Source organism: Syngnathoides biaculeatus, chromosome 5, assembly GCF_019802595.1.
Source record: "Syngnathoides biaculeatus isolate LvHL_M chromosome 5, ASM1980259v1, whole genome shotgun sequence".
Lineage (NCBI taxonomy): Eukaryota > Metazoa > Chordata > Actinopteri > Syngnathiformes > Syngnathidae > Syngnathoides > Syngnathoides biaculeatus.
The window spans coordinates 6692852-6711264 of NC_084644.1; the positions used below are offsets into that span (position 1 = coordinate 6692852).

General features: G+C 42.2%; 3 protein-coding genes across 10 annotated transcripts; all 3 read left to right on the forward strand.

Moving 5' to 3' along the window:
- Nucleotides 1–1536: 1536 nt before the first annotated feature.
- Nucleotides 1537–7208, forward strand: rbm12bb (RNA binding motif protein 12Bb). The gene is made up of 2 exons (XM_061820608.1): nucleotides 1537–1659; nucleotides 5013–7208. The coding sequence occupies exon 2, from the start codon at nucleotides 5035–5037 to the stop codon at nucleotides 6889–6891; it is 1857 nt and encodes a 618-aa protein (XP_061676592.1). The 5' UTR covers nucleotides 1537–1659; nucleotides 5013–5034; the 3' UTR covers nucleotides 6892–7208.
- A 138-nt stretch (nucleotides 7209–7346) lies between these two features.
- On the forward strand, nucleotides 7347–11142 carry gra (granulito). Of its 4 annotated transcripts, none has more exons than XM_061820611.1 (7): nucleotides 7347–7532; nucleotides 8528–8614; nucleotides 8737–8795; nucleotides 9465–9519; nucleotides 9604–9710; nucleotides 9790–9845; nucleotides 10932–11142. In XM_061820611.1, the coding sequence occupies exons 2-7, from the start codon at nucleotides 8536–8538 to the stop codon at nucleotides 10990–10992; spliced, it is 417 nt and encodes a 138-aa protein (XP_061676595.1). In that variant the 5' UTR covers nucleotides 7347–7532; nucleotides 8528–8535; the 3' UTR covers nucleotides 10993–11142. The 4 variants fall into 4 exon arrangements, with proteins under 4 accessions (XP_061676595.1, XP_061676593.1, XP_061676596.1 ...); XM_061820609.1 differs by having other exon boundaries at nucleotides 8531–8614; nucleotides 10932–11141; XM_061820612.1 differs by having other exon boundaries at nucleotides 8531–8614; nucleotides 9793–9845; nucleotides 10932–11141.
- Nucleotides 11143–13408: 2266 nt separating this feature from the next.
- On the forward strand, nucleotides 13409–18283 carry upp1 (uridine phosphorylase 1). Of its 5 annotated transcripts, none has more exons than XM_061820970.1 (8): nucleotides 13409–13487; nucleotides 13994–14025; nucleotides 15774–15885; nucleotides 15978–16136; nucleotides 16226–16340; nucleotides 17591–17800; nucleotides 17891–18037; nucleotides 18110–18283. In XM_061820970.1, the coding sequence occupies exons 2-8, from the start codon at nucleotides 13994–13996 to the stop codon at nucleotides 18250–18252; spliced, it is 918 nt and encodes a 305-aa protein (XP_061676954.1). In that variant the 5' UTR covers nucleotides 13409–13487; the 3' UTR covers nucleotides 18253–18283. The 5 variants fall into 5 exon arrangements, with proteins under 5 accessions (XP_061676954.1, XP_061676957.1, XP_061676953.1 ...); XM_061820973.1 differs by having other exon boundaries at nucleotides 13423–13487; nucleotides 13991–14025; nucleotides 17591–17831; nucleotides 17928–18037; XM_061820969.1 differs by having other exon boundaries at nucleotides 13423–13487; nucleotides 13991–14025.
- The last annotated feature ends 130 nt before the right edge of the window (nucleotides 18284–18413 follow it).

Sequence of the window (18413 nt, forward strand, 5' to 3'; positions counted from 1 at the left end):
AACAACTGCTTTGAAGGGATTGGGTAGCCAACTCATGATAAAAGAAAATATAACATCATAAATAAATAAATGTATGTATTCTACATAAAAATTATATTAAAATGTTTCAAAACAAACGTATTGTTTTGGACTAAACTTAAAAGTATAATACAACTGACCTTAAAATGTACGACATGCAACTTAAAAAGTAAAAGTAAAAAAAAGTGAAAAAGTTTTTTTTAAAAAGTACAGTACTGCACTCGAGTAAAAATAAAATAATTTGCTTTGCTGCAAGGTAAATTCTGACAAGATGATTAGACTGAAGTGATCTCTCCTGCATGAGCAACACAAATTAAATAGCAGAATATTCATGGCACACGAAGGCAGACAACAGCCGCACTCACAATCACACCTAGGGGCAATTTAGAGGGTCCAATTAATGTTGCATGTTTTTGGGATGTGGGAGGAAACCGAAGTGCCCAGAGAAAACCCACACAGACACGGAGAGAACATGCAAACTCCACACAGGCGGGTCTGGGAATGAACCCGGGACCTCAGAACTGTGAGGCCAATGCTTTACCAATTATGTGCCCAAACAATGAAATGACCTGAATAAATCAGAATATTCACAGGTTTACGCATCTATGTTTTTTTTTTAAATCTCAAAACGTATCACATTCAACAATAAGATTAGTTTTATTTACACACATTTCCAAGTGATATTGCAGCAAGTGGGATACTGAATATTGGCCCAAACTCCACACAGGCGGGTCTGGGAATGAACCCGGGACCTCAGAACTGTGAGGCCAATGCTTTACCAATTATGTGCCCAAACAATGAAATGACCTGAATAAATCAGAATATTCACAGGTTTACGCATCTATGTTTTTTTTTTAAATCTCAAAACGTATCACATTCAACAATAAGATTAGTTTTATTTACACACATTTCCAAGTGATATTGCAGCAAGTGGGATACTGAATATTGGCCTACTAAAAGTAACAGAAATCAACCATTATAATGTGCAATTCCTATAAAAGTGCCATTTATTTTATTATTTTTTGTTTCAAAGCAAAGTAGAAAAATATAATGGCTCCATCAAAATAATTTAAAATGTACAAAACCGATAAAATGTCGAGCAATTAATTATGGCCCTTGACACAGATACCTCAAACAACGTGACACAATAATTTTAGAACCGTATATCTTTATACCTTGGCGTTAAAAACGTGTAAAATATGTAAACGTTTCAGTCAAGTAATTAATTAAAAATAAACTACCAATATCACTTTTTTTATATTACTCAACGCTCAATACAGTACTTTTGCAACCCTAAGGTGCATAAACAACATTTTGGATGTTTGGTTGCTGTGGATACCTTTGTGAATTTGTTTAATTTACTCATACACCTTTAACCTATAAAGTAAACACCACCGTGAAAATAAACATTTAAGGAGTTTAATAGCGGCAATTATCAAATAAAACAACATATGCGCTGCGCCTGGCGACCAGAGGGTGGCGCCACATACATTCACACAGAACTAGTGCTGGATTTTTTTTCCCTATACGAAGAAGGCTGATAAAGGCGGTTTCGAAGACGTTTGCGAACCGAAGCGGTGCTCAAAGAAAGATTGTTAGCGTTGTTCCATATTCTTGTACAAGAGTCCTCTTGTCGCTTGTGTAAGTTCTGTTGTTGGCTCTAGTGGTTATTCTGTTGAATGGAACGCAACGTTGGGGTTTGGAGTGAGTTACTACGCGAGGCCTCGGCGGGCTCGTCGCGAGGGTTTCTGTTAGCATTTATGCTAAGTCATTTTTGTCTTAACGATCAAGTATCGTTTCAGCCTTGGGCTCGCTCGAGTATTTTCTTGGACGTGTGGGATGGATATACGGATGGATATTGGATGAACAGCGTTACTCTCTGGATTTGTGTGTTTTCAGGCCGTTGGTGGGTGCTCTCAATGGGTAACGTTTGAAATGGCGGACAGACGATTCTTCGGATGACGTCAATTTTACCTGCATTAATACGTGCAGGGTGAAACTGGTTCCAAGCATCCTTGTGAGGGTCTAGTAGTGCTTCCATTTGAAACAATCGGTGGCCACTCTATAAAGTCAATCGTATTTTTGTCACAGTTTTGTCTGGATCTCATTATTTGGATTAGAAGTGAAAATGCACATTTGTCCTGTATTTGACCAGTGCTGTGACTATATCAGTGTTTCCCAACCTCTATTGAGAAAATACACACATTTAAGAGTACAAAAATGTCATGGAAAACGACCAGTCAAAGTGCTACATAAGTTTGTATTGTAGTGTTTCCAGATACGAGTTTTATTCGTTCCGTGATCTTGCTGTACTTGATTAAAAACCCCATTGATTTTTAAATGAAAATATCAAATCTGTTACAGCCTCCCCATCCCCAATTTTTTGATTTTTCACTCCCTAATACCGTGCTGGATGAATAAGGTAAATCATTAGACAATTGTGACTATGGCCAGCAGGAGGCAGCAGTTACATATAATGCTAAAGTTAGTTACTACTACTCAGTAAATTGCTGTAATATTTGTCACTTTTTTGAGGATTACGATTATGCTTTTCTCTTTGTGTTACAACATGTGGCTTAAAGGGTGACAAAAACTATTGATGCTAATATTAGAATATAAAGGGTGACAAAAACTATTGATGCTAATATTAGAATATCAATTACATTTTCCATTTGTATGGAGTTGCATTGAGTTTAAGCCCGCCACAAAACGGTTGTATTTCAAGTTTGCACTCCCAAGTTATATTAAAAATTTGTATAAATGATAGCTCATATCTCAAAACTTGCAGGGTGAGTCAACTGTATCTCAATGCGCGACTATTTAGAAATCATGATCTGACCTGTGTGTTTAAACACAAAGCTGATAAATGAGCAGATTCTGATTTGAAGAAAGACAGCTTTATTTTTTTGGATCAATTTCGTGAAATGTTTTAATTTCATAGGACATACCTGACAATCTTGTGATTCTCATAGTGGTTGGGAGTCCCTGGTATGCACAGTACATCTGGTTCATATTGTGTGGTGCTGTATTACAGTAATTGACGTAGTACGATGTTTGGGTGTTTGTCCCAGTGGTGGACAATCACATTGTGCTGTCCCCTTTAACAACCCTTTTGTGTGGTGAACAAAAGTGCGTGAGGGGGGGGGGAGCGGTTGCTTAATTGTCTCTGGTCATGACTGGAATTTTATTTTGTATTGTGGCACACTGAGGATACGATATTGTTGGCTGTCAGTGTAGAGTTTAATAATTATTATTAGGCAATTATCAAATTCAAGGGTTAAGGTCAAATATTGTAAATGATTTTGATCATCAGGGTAATCGTGACAAATCGACTTAGGTTTGCTGGCCAACGACCTGCCAAAGTGGCTGGTAGAATTGTCACTCTTACCTGCCATAACTTAAAGGGCAATTCCGGTGGTTTGCATTAACAATGTATCGAATAGGTCATGCAAAATGTTGTACTCTATCGTGACAATGTGATGTTAAATCCTCTCTCATTTAATAGTGTTTTGAGAAGATTTTTATATTATATATATATATATATTTTATTTTCAGATGTGACTGTATTGTGCCGCAACAGAGGCTCGATTACATGGGACACCATTTATGCCCAGCGCTGATTTCTTGGATTTATCCTCATCTGATGAAGAACTAGCAGTATCGGTTGATCGGGAAGACAAATTAATACTTCCATACAGATTTGCCGGGAAGCGAGCTCGTCAGACTCCGCGTCATTCCGTCTGAAGAACCATCCAAATATTGAACATTTACAGCTCCAGATTCAAATCTGTATGGAAGTATTCCTCCATCTTCCCGATCAACCGATACTATTTCTTTATCAGATAAGGGTAAATCTGTGAAATCACCGCTGGGCATAATGGTGTCCCATCTAATCGAGCGTTTGGAACGGCACGTAACGCGTCACATCTGCCCACGTAGGTTGTGTGACTCGCGAAAATGGCAGCGCCCCTGAAAATTTTTGTCCATTTAAAAAAAATCTCAAAACACTATTAAATGAGAGGATTTAACATCACATTGTCAAGATAGAGTACATATTACATGACCTATTGGATACATTGTCAATCCAAACTACCGGAATTCCCCTTTAAAATCAGACATTTGGAGGATTTGTGTTTATGTCAAGCCTTTAAAACATTTTGTGGTAGTGTTGAACTCTTTATGGTTTTTCCAGTTCTTTTCACGTCAGAATACTTGGTACAGAAATATTGCTTTTTTGTAAGGCGTTTGTTGTAGACCTCTCTGAAAATTACTTTGTGTGACAGACAAGACTCTGGTGGCTCATCGTGGTTGAAAGGATTGTGCCGACAACGGTGGATGGGAACATTTTGGGGAAATGCTTGTTTTATTTTTTTAGATGTGATGTTATCTGCAGATTCAAGGGTTATTGGAATTTCTTCACCAGTTAATATTGTTTGTAAGCTACATATTTGGTGGTTTAAAAAAAATTGTTTAGCTTCTCAGCATCTCATGTAAGTCGTGCTATAGGCAGCGTTGAGAATTTAAGCGTATGTTGTCTATGGTTTGACTGACTTGCGCTACCAGCAAACGTGAGCGTAAATGGTGGGTGGTGACATGCAATAGTAATGATTTTTTTTGCCAGAATTAAAATTTTATTTGACATGTTGGGCAGGTGTGAGGAGTTCCACATGCATTGGCATTTCAGTTGGAACTGAATCTAGTTAGTCGTTGTCTTTGTGAATGTAGTTGGTCAAAAACATGGGGATTGATACTTTTGACCAAATCTGATGGTGGTCATTTGTCTCTTTCATCCACAGCAGTACTTTAATTCTGCTGTTCTTAGCGTTCTTATTTTGAGTTTGGGGGTTTAACTAAATTTGTAGACTTTTTATCTTCAATTAAACAGTTCAGCTGACATTGCTAATTGGGTTATGCGGTGATGTTGGAATGGCAGAGAGTTGAGCGCTGAGGAGCTGTGTTGGGAATAATGCTATTCTATACCCTTCTGTCTGCAGGTGCTGTTGTTTGTGCTACAGCATGGCAGTCGTCATCCGTTTACAGGGATTGAGGATCACTGCTGGTTCTCAGGATGTTCGCAAATTCTTCACTGGGCTCAAAATTCCAGACGGTGGTGTACACATAATTGGAGGCGAGCAGGAGGAAGCGTTCATTATTTTTGCTTCCGACGAAGACGCAAGAAGAGCCATGACGCGCTCGGGGGGTCAAATTAAGGGCAGCCCTGTGACTCTGCTGCTGAGCAGCAAAGCGGAGATGCAGGGTATACTCGAGAAAAGCGCCATAAATGCGGAGCCGGATCAAGAGAGTCACATTGAAGATAACGCAAGACACCCCCGAAGATCTTTGGAGGCTGAAACCAACAAGAGGTCTGCAAGTAGAGCAGACATCTCCCCCCCCCCCCGCCAAAAGAGACACACAAACGAAGACTCCATGTGCGTTTTTCTGAAAGGATTGCCTTTCAATGTGTCCGAAAGAGAGATTTGCGAATTTTTTAATGGTTTACGGATCGCCGACATGATTCTGTTGAAAAATGCAACCGGCAAAAACAACGGCATGGGTCTGGTGAGATTTTCCAGCACCGCAGAAGTATCCGAAGCCCTAAAGAGGGACAGGGGATACATTGGTTCTCGGTACGTGGAGATCTGTCCGACGTCGGAAGAGGATTGGCGTCGGACAACTGGAAGGCACCCCATGAACCCAGACCCAGGAAACAACCCATTCGAAAGACACGGATCGCCACCTCGGGGTCAAAAGAATTTCCCGCATCGTATGAGGTCACAATCACCTCCGGGCCAGAGGGTGTCGCCATCTAGCGCGGAGCACTGCGTTTTGGTGGAAAATATCTCCTTTGCGGTGCAAAAGGAGGACATGAAAAGGCTCTTCCACCACGCCGCACTCGATGATGACCAGATCTTGTTCCTAAATCATGACGATCGGAAAACCAAGTCTGCATTTGTACTCTTTAGGTCTCACCGAGAGTATCGTAAGGCGTTAGAAATGGACGCGCAGTCCTTTTTCTATCGAATGCTTCTTATCCGGCCGATCATGAGAGAAAAAATGATAGCCATGTTGAAATCTCAGAACATGAATGTCGGCCCTTCTGGAAACTCCAGAATGAATTATGATCGGCCTCCATCCCACCCCATGGATAATCATGACCCGGAGCAGTGCTTGCTTGTGCAAAATCTGCCCCCTGACGTGCGCAAAGTGGAGGTCCAGGACTTCTTCTTTGGGTTAAATATCTGGGAAGACGACGTGCACTTGCTGCAAGACAATACTGGTGCAGGGACGGGCAAGGCTTTGGTTCTTTTCCCTTCCGAGTCCGCAGCCATGAGGGCCCTCGCTCTCGACGGACAAAGGTTTCTCGGCGCGGTGGTCTCTCTCAGATGCATATCCCGTGCGCAGATGCGGGAGTTGATTGCAGGGCCGCAGGCGGTTCACGGGCCACAGCAGAGATCCAGTGAGTTCCAAGGCGCTGGTGACCGGGAATACTATGGCTTCAAGGGCTCATACGGCGGCGAGAACGCAACAAACATGGGGCCACAAATGTCGGGAGGCTATAACTCTTATGAAGACCCACTCGACAGAGGCAATGGCGCTCATGGCAGCGGTGGTCCACCGAGGCAGCACTTGAGAGGGCCCACCTGTGTAAAGTTCGTTAATCTACCATTCCAGATCAAAACCGAAGAAATCTATGATTTTTGCCACGGCTACCGTATTATCCCGGGATCCATTTCGTTGCAGTACGACAGGAGCGGAGCGTTTAAAGGTACTGCGACTGTGGTATTTGAGACTAGGCAGGAGGCAGTAATAGCGGTCGAGGAACTCAACGGGAGGCCAATCGGAGCTCGAAAGATTCAACTGCTGTTTGTCTGAAAGTGACTTTGGGTTTTCGATTGCCAACCTGTTCAAGTGGTGTGTGAACAAGTCTTTCTCGGTTGAGGACATTTTTTATTTTATTTTTTTTTTTATTTTGAAATTTTTTTTCGAATTGTGTACTATTTTGTGATGAGTTTTGAACGGTGTATTCACCTTCCTTTTGAACGACTTTAGTCACTGATGTGCATTTGCAATGAAATGTTCGTCTTTAACATTTTCAGTGCATCCATGGGAAAGTCCCGTTGTATTACTTTGTCAGTTCGACTAGCCCTGTTTAATGTGATGTTTATTAAAAAGATGTTCCTTCCATTTCATTTGTCCTCTTCTGTTCACAAAATACTGTTGTGCAGACATATTTTTGTCTGATGTATTCAAAATGTGCTTTTGTGTCTTTGCCTCGTTAATAATTTGACCCCTTAAAAACAATTTTACGAAGGCTGCAGTTTGCATTGGTTAAAAAAAAATGGTAACTATACCGAAAATAACGACCACGTTGACGATTGAACGTTTATTTTGAAAGTATGAGGTTTATTTTGAAGTTACCGGCTTTTAAGATTGATGCAGGTTAGTGATTATTACACGCGCGACCATCGAAGAAACAAGTGTAACTGGGAACTTTAAAAGTACGACAAAAACCTGTAAGTTTCCATGTGCATGAACCTGTAAATAGTAATGTAAACGTTTTAAGGGCAAGTACCAACACCGTCAGTCTTTATTTAGCTGTAAAATAGTTTAAAAACAACAAAAAGCCTTATAGAAATAACTAAAACCACGTTGACTCGTGGAAGCTCGTGCATCAGGTAGCTTTTATTTGAACGTGCTTTGGAAAAGCAAACTAGATAGTTGGTAGAAGTGATGTTAAATCCCCAATTAACGTAGCGGTCGTGTTCGTGGCTCCATCCTTAAGCTAATGTGGCTTAGCACAAGATTTTGCCCTATTTTTATATAATGTAAGAAACTCATGTATAGTTAAATAATCGTTTAAGTGAATGTTAGCAGTGGATGCACACTAGCAAGCTCAAAGTGTGAAATAGACTTAAATGTACGATTTTGTAGCACTTGTGTGAAAACACTAGCTTGGAGCGTAATTTGCTGTGCAATCAAAAAGAAAAAATCCTGGTAAATAATAATATCAATATTAAGATGGCAATAAGGCAATACTGTATCAGCGCAATAGTTTGATGGGTTCGTTTTAGTTTACGAGACACGAGGTTGGTTGGTTAAATTTCGGTAGCCACAGTGCTCAACATACTTGATGGGTACACACCCCATCACGTTTGGTAGACACCCTTGTAATGTTGCATGTAAAAGTACTCCCACAAATGTGTACCATTAATTCCAAAGGAAATTGGTCAACATTAACAATTTCGCTCCAATCACATTGAGGTAATAAGTACACACCCAAAAATTCAATGAAGCTTAATTTTAGATGAAGCTATTCTCGTTCACAAGAATTCAATCCTATGAACTCATAAAATTCAGAAAAAGGTTTTAATCCTGACTGACAAAAGGGTGTGAACTAATTTTGCCTAAAGTCAGCTCCGAAAGAAAGGCGCCGGCTCACTTGCAACTCGTGCAAACGGATGACTATTTATGAATCTGATAAGTCTATTAGCACATTTCGATATTATTGAAGTCAGAATGGAGGTGTCAAGGAGACAAATCCAGAAGCACCTGGAACCTGCAAGACCCCTGCGCCGGCTCCTCCACGTTGACGTTGGTAAGCGGTGGCAAAACGCAAAGGTTTGGGGCTTTTTCTTTTGTTTTCTTTTCCAAATTGAGCTCATCACCGCTTGTTCTATCCATCTCTCTCTTTTTTTTTTTTTTTTAAATTTTTTTTAGATCCCACACTAAATGCTGCTTCGTGTGCACAGGCTTTAAATGACATTGGGGATCAAACGGTAAGAAATTCCTCAGCATAACCCGATTCATTCCTTAACGGTAGTTTATCTCAGATTTGATTGCCTTAAAAATCAGTAAATAAATAAAAATCCCATAATTAATAAACTGTTTCAGTGTCAAACCACCCATCATAAAACTCTTAACTGCACACACCGTGTTTTAAATAACATTTCAACACATTCCATCCATCCGTTTTCTTTGCCCCTCATCCTCATGAGGGACGCGGGGAGTACTGGAGCCTATCCCAGCTGTCAACGGGCAGGAGGCAGGGTACACCCTGAACTGGTCGCCAGCCAATCGCAGGGCACATAGAGACAAACATTCACACTCACAATCGCACCTAGGGGCAATTTAGAGGGTCCAATTAATGTTGCATGTTTTTGGGATGCGGGAGGAAACCGGAGTGACTGGAGAAAACCCACGCAGGCACGGGGAGAACATGCAAACTCCACGCAGGCGGTGCCGGGATCAAACTGTGAGGCCAACGCTTTACCAGCTGAGGCACCGTACCGACCCTGTAATGTTTAAAAAAAAAAAAAAAAAAAAAAAAACCTTGGCTGTCTATAATATTTAAAAAAAAAAACTTGGCTGTTCACACGTGCAGTAAAAATGTTTGTATTGATAGTTGGGGGGGAAAAAGTTTTTTATTAATCTTGTGCATTTTGTAGACAAATATTGAAATAGAGGAAATCTGCAAGATTGCCATCCTCAAGGAGAAAAAAGGTAACACCTGGATTTTTTTTATATAATTTTTTTTCTAAAAGGGTTTGACAGTTGTTTTTGTTACTGTTTACTTTTTATTTTCAGAGAGAGTATCTTACACAAGAGATTTTTTAATCGGTCTCGCAAATAGTCCCGCGGCCATGAAGAAGCCCGAGTGCTTACCGGATCACCCTGTCGTCTTACCCAGTGTGGTAAGTCGCGCCCGGCGAAAAATGCCCGCGATAGCCGCGCTGTCTGGATGGGATATCAATTTGTTGATACTCGTTTCAGCAGAAGAATCCAAGATATCTGCGGGGGAATCAAAACGATGGAAAAGAAGAGTCAGTGTGAGTTTTCTCATCCAAATTATGAACGCAAATTGTTGTGCGGTCAAAGCCTCAAGTCGGAGACACGAATCTCGTCTACCTCCTTTCATTTAGATGCATCGAATTGTTTATTTCACAGTGAAATTATTCCTCAGCCTGTGTAAGAAGTGAACTTTGTGTGACTATTTCCAGCTGGCAGAGAGCCCCCCCCCCTAAAAAAAATAATGTGGTTGTGTAAGTGTACACACCCTCTTATAGCTTTGTTCAATATCAATAACCATCAAGATCGTGTAAAATGGGAGTCAGCAGAAACCTCTCACTATTTAAAGTGCTTCTAATCAACTCCAGATGTGCTAGTAGGGGCAGCTGGTAAGGCGTTGGCCTCGCAGTTTGAAAACCCGGGTTCGATCCCGGCACCGCCTGTGTGGACTTTGCATCCTCTCCCTGTGCCTGCGCAGGGTTTTCTCTGGGTACTCCAGTTTCCTCCCACATCCCAAAAACACGCAACATTAATTGGACACTCTAAATTGGCCCTAGGTGTGATTGTGAGTGCGTCTGTTTGTCTCGATGTGCCCTGTGATTGGCTGGCGACCAGTTCAGGGCGTGGCCCGCCTCCTGCCCGTTGACAGGCTCCGGCACTCCCCGCGAGCCCCGTGAGGATAAGCAGCAAAGAAAATTGATGGATGGAAGTTTTAGTAGGCTTTCCTGGCATTATTTGCTTCTTAACATGCAAACTCCACACAGGCCGGTCCAGGATCGAACCCGGGACCTCAGAACTGTGAGGCCTGTGCGTTCCAGCTGATCCACTGTTCCGCCCAACAAAAAACAACAACAACAACAACAAAAAAACCCAACAACCCTAAACTAATTATCAGGATAAATCATTACAACATCCCAAATGTATTTGGTGCTTATCAGAGGCAATTTTTAATTTTACTTTGCTGTGCTGACATTTTCCACACGGAGGGAAACTTGAAATATGTGAATGATTAATAACCATAATTTTACAGTAACGGTACGTTCCAAATTGTGTTGGACGTTCCGAATAAATGTTTTGACTTCTTCCTATTCCTTTTCAAACATCCGCCCGTTTTCTACGCTGCTCAGGTCCGAGAGGCGGCGGAGCCTCCCCCAGCTGACGTCGGGCGAAAGGCGGACTACGCCCTGAACTGGTCGCCAAAGAAGACTGACAACCGTTCACGCTGTCGCCGAGCGGAAACGGAACCAAAACTGGCTGCACCAAAACTCAGAACAAGAATGTACGACACCATTAGTGACCTTTGACCCTTCTCCAAAACATATTATTTAACTTATTTATATATTTTGTTTTGAGTTGACATGTTCGAAATAAAGAATTCAGTCAATCTGCAGCAAGGGATTATGTTAAAAAAAAAAGAAAAAACTGAACTCCGGGCTACTTTCTATATATTTCAGAAGCAGAAATGATTCATTTTGTAAAGCAGTCGATAATTTTTGGACTTAATCACTATAAAATTTTAGTTTGGAGATGGCAGAAGTAGGACAAGAAGCTTTACATTTTCCACATATATGCTACATTCAGCACCTCCAAATCCAAGACCAGGGTCCTCAGTCGGAAAAGGGTGGCGTGCCCTCTCCGGGTCGGGGTCCTCAGTCGGAAAAGGGTGGCGTGCCCTCTCCGGGTCGGGGGATGAGGTCCTGCCCCAAGTGGAGGAGTTCAAGTATCTTGGGGTCTCGTTCACAAGTGAGGGAAGAACGGAGCGGGAGATCGACAGACGGATCGGCAATGACGCGGACTTTGTATCGGTCCGTTGTGGTAAAGAGGGAACTAAGTCGAAAGGTGAAGCTCTCAATTTACCAGTCGATCTACGTTCCTAGCCTCACCCATGGGCACGAGCTGTGGGTCGTGACCGAAAGAACAAGGTCCCGGATACAAGCGGCCGAAATTTGTTTCCTTTGGAGGGTGTCCGGCCTCTCCCTTAGAGATAGGGTGAGAAGCTCGGTCATATGGGAGGGGCTCCGTGTCGAGCCGCTGCTCCTCCGCATTGAGAGGAGCCAGATGAGGTGGCTGGGGCATCTGATCCGGACGCCTCCCTGGTGAGGTGTTCGGGGCACGTCCCACCGGAAAGAGACCCCGAGGACGACCCAGGACACGGTGGAGAGACAATATCTCTGCTAGTTTGGGAACGCTCTGCCAGAGCTGGAAGAAGTGGCTGTGGAAAGGGAAGTCTGGGTATCCCTGCTGAAGCTACTTCCCCTGTGACCCAACCCGGAAAAGCGGTAGAAAATGGATGGATGGATGGATGGACGGACGGACGGATGGATGTTACCGTCAAGATCAAACATCTAATTGCAGGTTTCGACCAACCAGATTCAATATGCTGCTCTATTTGGGTCCACATAATATGCTTAAAACTTTGATTAGGTTCGAGCTTTAGTCTCAAAAGTACATGTACAGTTCTTAAAATATCACCTTTTGGTGATAAAAGGAATTTATATATCCATCCACCCAGCCATCCATTTTCTTTGCCGCTTATCCTCACGAGGTCGGCAAAAGTGCTGGAGCCTATCCCAGCTGTCAACGGGCAGGAGACCATGAACTGGTTGCTAGCCAATCGCAGGGCACATGAAGGCAGACAACAGCCGCACTCACAATCACACCTGGGGGCAATTTAGAGGGTCCAATTAATGTTGCATGTTTTTTGGGATGCGGGAGGAAACCGGAGTGCCCGGAGAAAACCCACACAGGCACGGGGAGAACATGCAAACTCCACACAGGCGGGGTCCGGGATTGAACCCAGGACGTCAGAACTGTGAGGCCAAACACTTTACCAGCTGATCCCACCGTGCCGCCGAGTGTCCTTCAGTTCTTCAATAAGATTCCCAAAAAGGAAAATAACTTAAAGCCGAGTCCCTCTTTCAAATCTGCATTTTAGATCAACTTAACACAACTACGCTTTTACAAATTCACTGGGGGAGTTGTGAATTATGATTACAAATACATTTGTACTTGTCCTACATTGTCTTGAAAAAAAAAAAAACAAAAAAAAACGACACAAACTGTCAGCATTAAAGTGAATGGTCACATTTGAACTTAATGTGGCTTCTCTTCTGGTTCTACTGGTCAACTTCCATTTGCACAAAATTAATTCAAGTCCTTCAAAATTGGTTGGGCCTTTTATATGGAAAGGTTCCCAAAAAACATCCAGGGAAAAGCCACATGGTTGTTGCTGAAATCAATTGATTAGCAATCACTTTCTACAATTTCACCCAATTGGTTTAAAAATAATTCATTCAAACGCACTAATGTATCTTTATCTACGCCAGCAACCTTCAGCGACAGTCAGAACAATTCAATGTTATTCCGCTAGATGGCAGAATTTACAATTTAACTTTCCACCTGCTGTCATTCATTCTGATATCACTTGATTAAATACACTTTTATGCCGTTTTTCTCATGTAAAAATAAAAAATAAAAGTGAAATGCTTTGACTCACTTGAAGTTGGATGAGACTGCTGGTCAGGTCTTGGGTTGATGCAACTGACGTGGTCAGGAAAGATGAAAGCAAACCTTTTCCTCTTTTAAGTTAAGTGTAGCTTTGATACAGAATGATATTTAAGTGAGAAAAACCCAATTTATGTGACTCCAAACGCTCAACACCACTATAGCCAACACGTTTGAAGGTGCGTCGCTTTGATATCCATAAATTCGAAATTATTAGTGCGAATAAAGACGGCAGTTCGCTTAGTTAATATTTTAATTTTATTCTTATATATATTTACAACAAACAAGCCCACAAATACCGCAGTAGTTTGCTTAAAAAAAGTATATATATTAAATGAGCGTAACTGCTAGTCGTTGACACGACAGCAGAGCGCCCCACTAAAGTGGAGGTCAGGGGTTGCGAACTTTCTCCAACTTTGTGAGTGCATCCGGGGTCATGGTGCATTCAGGTTATGCCGTTCTGAATGAGGAGAAACTACCCCCGCGTTCAGACAAAGGAAAGACTTAAAATGTGTTGTAAAATGTGTTTTCGAGCCTTTTTTAAATATCAATTTTGCTTGCGAGTTCCAGCTCGGTGCGTATGGATGGGTGTACATTTTCACCCATCACTTGGTTAATGTTTTATTTTCAAGGATTGTCTTGTTTTGATTATGGTCACTGAGTTATTTTTTTTTCCTGACAGAAGATGGACTCAGTGAAGCGCAAGGAAACAAACCGGTAAGGTCCAAATAATTACATTTCATGCGTCAAATATTTGTGTTCAAATGTGTAAAAATAGTTTTTGTGATCATTGTTAAATCACAGTACAGTTTTGTACCTAAATTTTGCATTCAGGGATATCTTACTAAAGTATCTTTAGAAGTAGCAACACAAATGTACTCTCATTCAAAGTAATAAAAAGTACCAACTGAAATGTACTCAAGTATAGACGGTTGAAATAAGTTTTTTTTTTCATGTATATAAAGGGTCGATAGAAAGTAGATAAAGTAACTGTATGTGTTATCAAATTAGTGTCAAAAAGATTCACACACACACAAATCCATAAGTACAGGTATTTTGTTTTCAAATGCTTGGAGTACACGTAAAAAGTAATTTTAAAAATTCTCAAGCAGAAAACTTGAATATTCTAAAAGTACAGTATCAAAGTACAACAAAGTAATTGCTTCCCACTAGTGAGAGTCGTATAGAACCTTTAGTGTTCAGATGGCCTATATTTTGCTAACACGTTGCCTTCATGTATGATTTGCAAGAAAATTAAACTGGGAGCCGTTTCCAATATTATCAATACATATAAGAAAATTGATCTGGATAATTAGTTACACTGGTGTTTGCCTTGTCGACAGCCGTACCCGTCAAAGTTCACTTTGGTCACACTTCACCGACTGCACATAGAGGCTTTTAACTTTATGAAAGCAAATGCTGTTGTTACATCATTTTCAAAAAAGCCTTTTTCAAAGGTGAGCGACGCGATCAATACAACAATGAAATAATGAAAGATTCAAATGCCGCATGCGGGTTCCTACCTTCTGCAACGAACCAGTATAGTGGTACATTCACACTAAACAAGCCTACTCAAATGTTTCAGGCCTCACTATTTTAACTTGTCATTGTCTAAAAAAAAATAATCCACATTTTCAACATAGTGTATGTAAAACCGGATTATTACAACACTTTTGAGTGTTCAACAAGAGCGTTCATAGATTTGCTTTTAAGCTATTTTTACTGTCATAATTTGGTTAATACTACGTAAAAATAACATGAAGTGGGGACAGACCTGTTAGTGTCTATTTGTGAAGCAACCAAGAAAACGTCCATCCATCCGTCCATTTTCCGAGCCGCTTATCCTCACGAGGGACGCGGGAGTGCTGCAGCCAATCCCACCTGTCATCGATCAGGAGGCGGGGTTCACCCTCAAACTGGTCGCCAGCCAAACGCAGGGCACACGGAGACAAGACAACAATTGCACTCACAATCACACCTAAGGGCAATTTAGAGTGTCCAATTAATGTTCCATGTTTTTGGGATGTGGAAGGAAACTGGAGTACCCGGAGAAAACCCACGCAAGCATGGGGAAAACATGCAAACTCCACACAGGAGTCCCACCGAATATAAAACAAACGCATTAAAAATAAAAAAAACTATGTGCGATGGTTAATGAACGTGCGCACGTACTTTTGCGACGTTCATAACCGTGTGTATGACTCTAGTAAAGCAAACATTTGTGTAACATGCAAGCCTCCTAATAACATTGTCAGGAGGCGTCACGGAAAACGTGAAAATTAAAATGAAATTGCAAATTATAATTGTTTCATTGGAATTATTTTAAGCCTCCCACTACTGAGGCATTCAATTTGGAAGGAATTTAATTTGCTTGAACGTTGCTTCTTTTGCACATCTTCTTGATGATTTTAATAATGAGTAAAAAAAAAAGTGCACATTATTATTTTATTTTTTTTGCCCACTAGCCCCGTGGTTGTACGTAACCCGAACCTCTGTGAGATGAGAGAGGACATCTTGTACCACTTCAATCTCGGAACGGAGACGCACAACCTCCCTGCTCTGTTCGGTGACGTCAAAGTAACAAATCCTTCATTTCGAGAAAAAAAAAACTAAAAAAAAAAAAACCCCGTCCGCATTGGAATCGTGCTTTTTGTATTTGTTCCTCCCAGTTTGTGTGCGTTGGTGGCAGCACTCGGCGGATGAAAGACTTCATTAAGTACGTCGCCGCCGAGCTCGACATGCGAGACCCCAACAACGACTACCCCAATATCTGCGCCGGAACGGACCGCTACGCCATGTACAAAGTCGGCCCTGTGCTCTCTGTTAGCGTAAGTCGAAGCAAACTCGTGAAAAATGCGATTTTTTTTTTTTTTTTTTTACGAAAAATATATATAATTCGATTTGCTGGATTTTGCAGCACGGAATCGGGATCCCGTCCATATCGATCATGTTGCATGAGCTGATTAAGCTCTTGCATCACGCTTGTTGCACAAATGTGACGATCATCCGCATTGGGACGTCAGGCGGGATAGGTAAGCTTGGAATGAAGTCATCGACACGCTCAAAGCAACTCAAAAGTCGACCGACCGGGAGATCCGCTACTTGCCACAAGGGGGAGCTGTCATTCTTTATTCATAGCAACTGCACACCTGTGAGTGACAAGACAGGTTGCGTACAGCACAGATGTCAATTAACTGAGAAAATTGTGGAAAAGTCCATATTTATTTTGGTCCTCATACGTTATATGGATTCATTAAACTTGGGGGAATAGTAATTACCTAAACCACAGGTGTCAAACTCAAGGCCCAGGGGCCAGATCCGGCCCACCACATGATTTGATGTGGCCCGCGAAGCCAAATCTAGAGTGTCAATTTCAATTACTCTTCTCAAAATTTGTACAAAATTTCAAATTGTCACGCATCATAAATGATAAAGTTAAGATATTGCGAGCATTTTTTTTGTTACCAAACATAACTAGTTGGAAAACACATTCCCCTTGATTTCTAATTCCAAAAGTAGATCATAAATTGATGTAAATACGATGAGGCGATGAAATATTTGTATTGTTTCACAGTCATAATGGCTCTCTGAGGGAAGCTGGAACCACAACGTGGCCCGTGAGAAAAAAGTTTGACACCGCTGAGTTAAACTGTACATTAAAATCAGTAATGTTTGAGTTTCTTGAAACTATTATTATTATTATTATTTTTACTGTATTGTCTTTCCTGTATTTTATGATCATCAACATTATGTTATTCCATCCATCCATCCATCTTCTTTGCCGCTTATCCTCACGAGGGTTACGGAGCGTGCTGGAGCCTATCCCGGCTGTCAACGGGCAGGACGCAGGGTACACCCTGAATTGGTCGCCAGCCAATCGCAGGGCACACAGAAAAAAAATCACACCTTGGGGCAATTTAGAGTGTCCAATTAATGTTGCATGTTTTTGGGATGTGGGAGGAAACCCACGCAGGCACGGGGAGAACATGCAAACTCCACACAGGCGGGGCCAGGATCGAACCCCGGTCCTCAGAACTTTGAGGCCAATGCTTTACGAGCTGCTCCACCGTGACGCCCATCAACATTATGTGATTATATATTGTTATTAACAAAAAGGAAATTTTTCATGATTTCCTATCTCGTCTTGTGCACGTGATCGTTCACGGTATGTTCAAGGGCGGCTCGGAAAAACACGTACCGAGTCCATCGGAGTGGCCATCAGCTTAAAGCCAACGGGAAATTGCCACATTTGTACTTCCATCGTGTTAAATGTGCCGTTCAGGGGTGAAGCCCGGCACGGTCGTGGTGACCAAGCAGTCCGTGGACGGCACGTTCGTGCCCAAATTCGAGCAGCTGATCTTGGGGCAGACGGTGGTCCGCGACACCGAGCTGGACTCCGACCTGGCCGAGGAGCTGCTCCGGTGCGGCGAGGAGCTTGGCCAGTTCGACACGGTGCTGGGCAACACCATGTGCACGCTGGATTTCTACGAAGGTCGCGCCGCGCTCAACGTTGCCGTCGTACGGTATGATGATGGCGGATTGTGTTTTCGGCAACGGGACGTGTTTTTGCGGTGTCGTGCAGGTCAAGCCCGATTGGACGGCGCGTTCTGCTTTTACAGGGAGAGCGATAAGCAGAAATACCTGACGAAAGCCAGGGAAGCGGGGGTCCGCAACATCGAAATGGAGTCCACCGCTTTTGCCGCCATGTGCAAAATGAGCGGCCTGCGAGGTGAGAGCTGAAATCGGCGCAATTTCTCCAGTGTCGTATTTAAAAAAACATTTTTTGGGGGTAATATTTCAGCGGCCGTGGTTTGCGCAACGTTGGTGGACCGACTGAAGGGAGACCAGCTGAGCAGCTCTCATGACGTCCTCCAAACCTACCAGCAGCTGCCTCAGATCCTCGTGGGCTACTACATCAAGAAGAAGCTCAAAGCACTGATATGACGGGACCTTTATCAAAAGTCAAAACTTTGTTTTTTTTGGGGGGGGGGGGGCGTTCTTAAATGTAAATTCCGGACATCTCGACTTGAAAAGTCGATGCAGATTTTCCGGCGATTTTGATCATTTTTGCGCCGCCGCTTTTACTCTCACATCGCTTTGTTTGT

What these genes read in the sequence shown, in the direction of transcription:
- gra (XM_061820611.1), top strand. Translation starts at nt 8,536, where the DNA reads ATGGAGGTGTCAAGGAGACAAATCCAGAAGCACCTGGAACCTGCAAGA. An exon ending in ATGACATTGGGGATCAAACG is followed by an intron (nt 8,796 to 9,464) that starts GTAAGAAATTCC and finishes TGCATTTTGTAG; the next exon opens with ACAAATATTGAAATAGAGGA. An exon ending in GATGGAAAAGAAGAGTCAGT is followed by an intron (nt 9,846 to 10,931) that starts GTGAGTTTTCTC and finishes TACGCTGCTCAG; the next exon opens with GTCCGAGAGGCGGCGGAGCC.
- upp1 (XM_061820970.1), top strand. Translation starts at nt 13,994, where the DNA reads ATGGACTCAGTGAAGCGCAAGGAAACAAACCG. An exon ending in CACGCTGGATTTCTACGAAG is followed by an intron (nt 17,801 to 17,890) that starts GTCGCGCCGCGC and finishes GGTGTCGTGCAG; the next exon opens with GTCAAGCCCGATTGGACGGC. An exon ending in CAAAATGAGCGGCCTGCGAG is followed by an intron (nt 18,038 to 18,109) that starts GTGAGAGCTGAA and finishes GTAATATTTCAG; the next exon opens with CGGCCGTGGTTTGCGCAACG.
- rbm12bb (XM_061820608.1), top strand. Translation starts at nt 5,035, where the DNA reads ATGGCAGTCGTCATCCGTTTACAGGGATTGAGGATCACTGCTGGTTCT.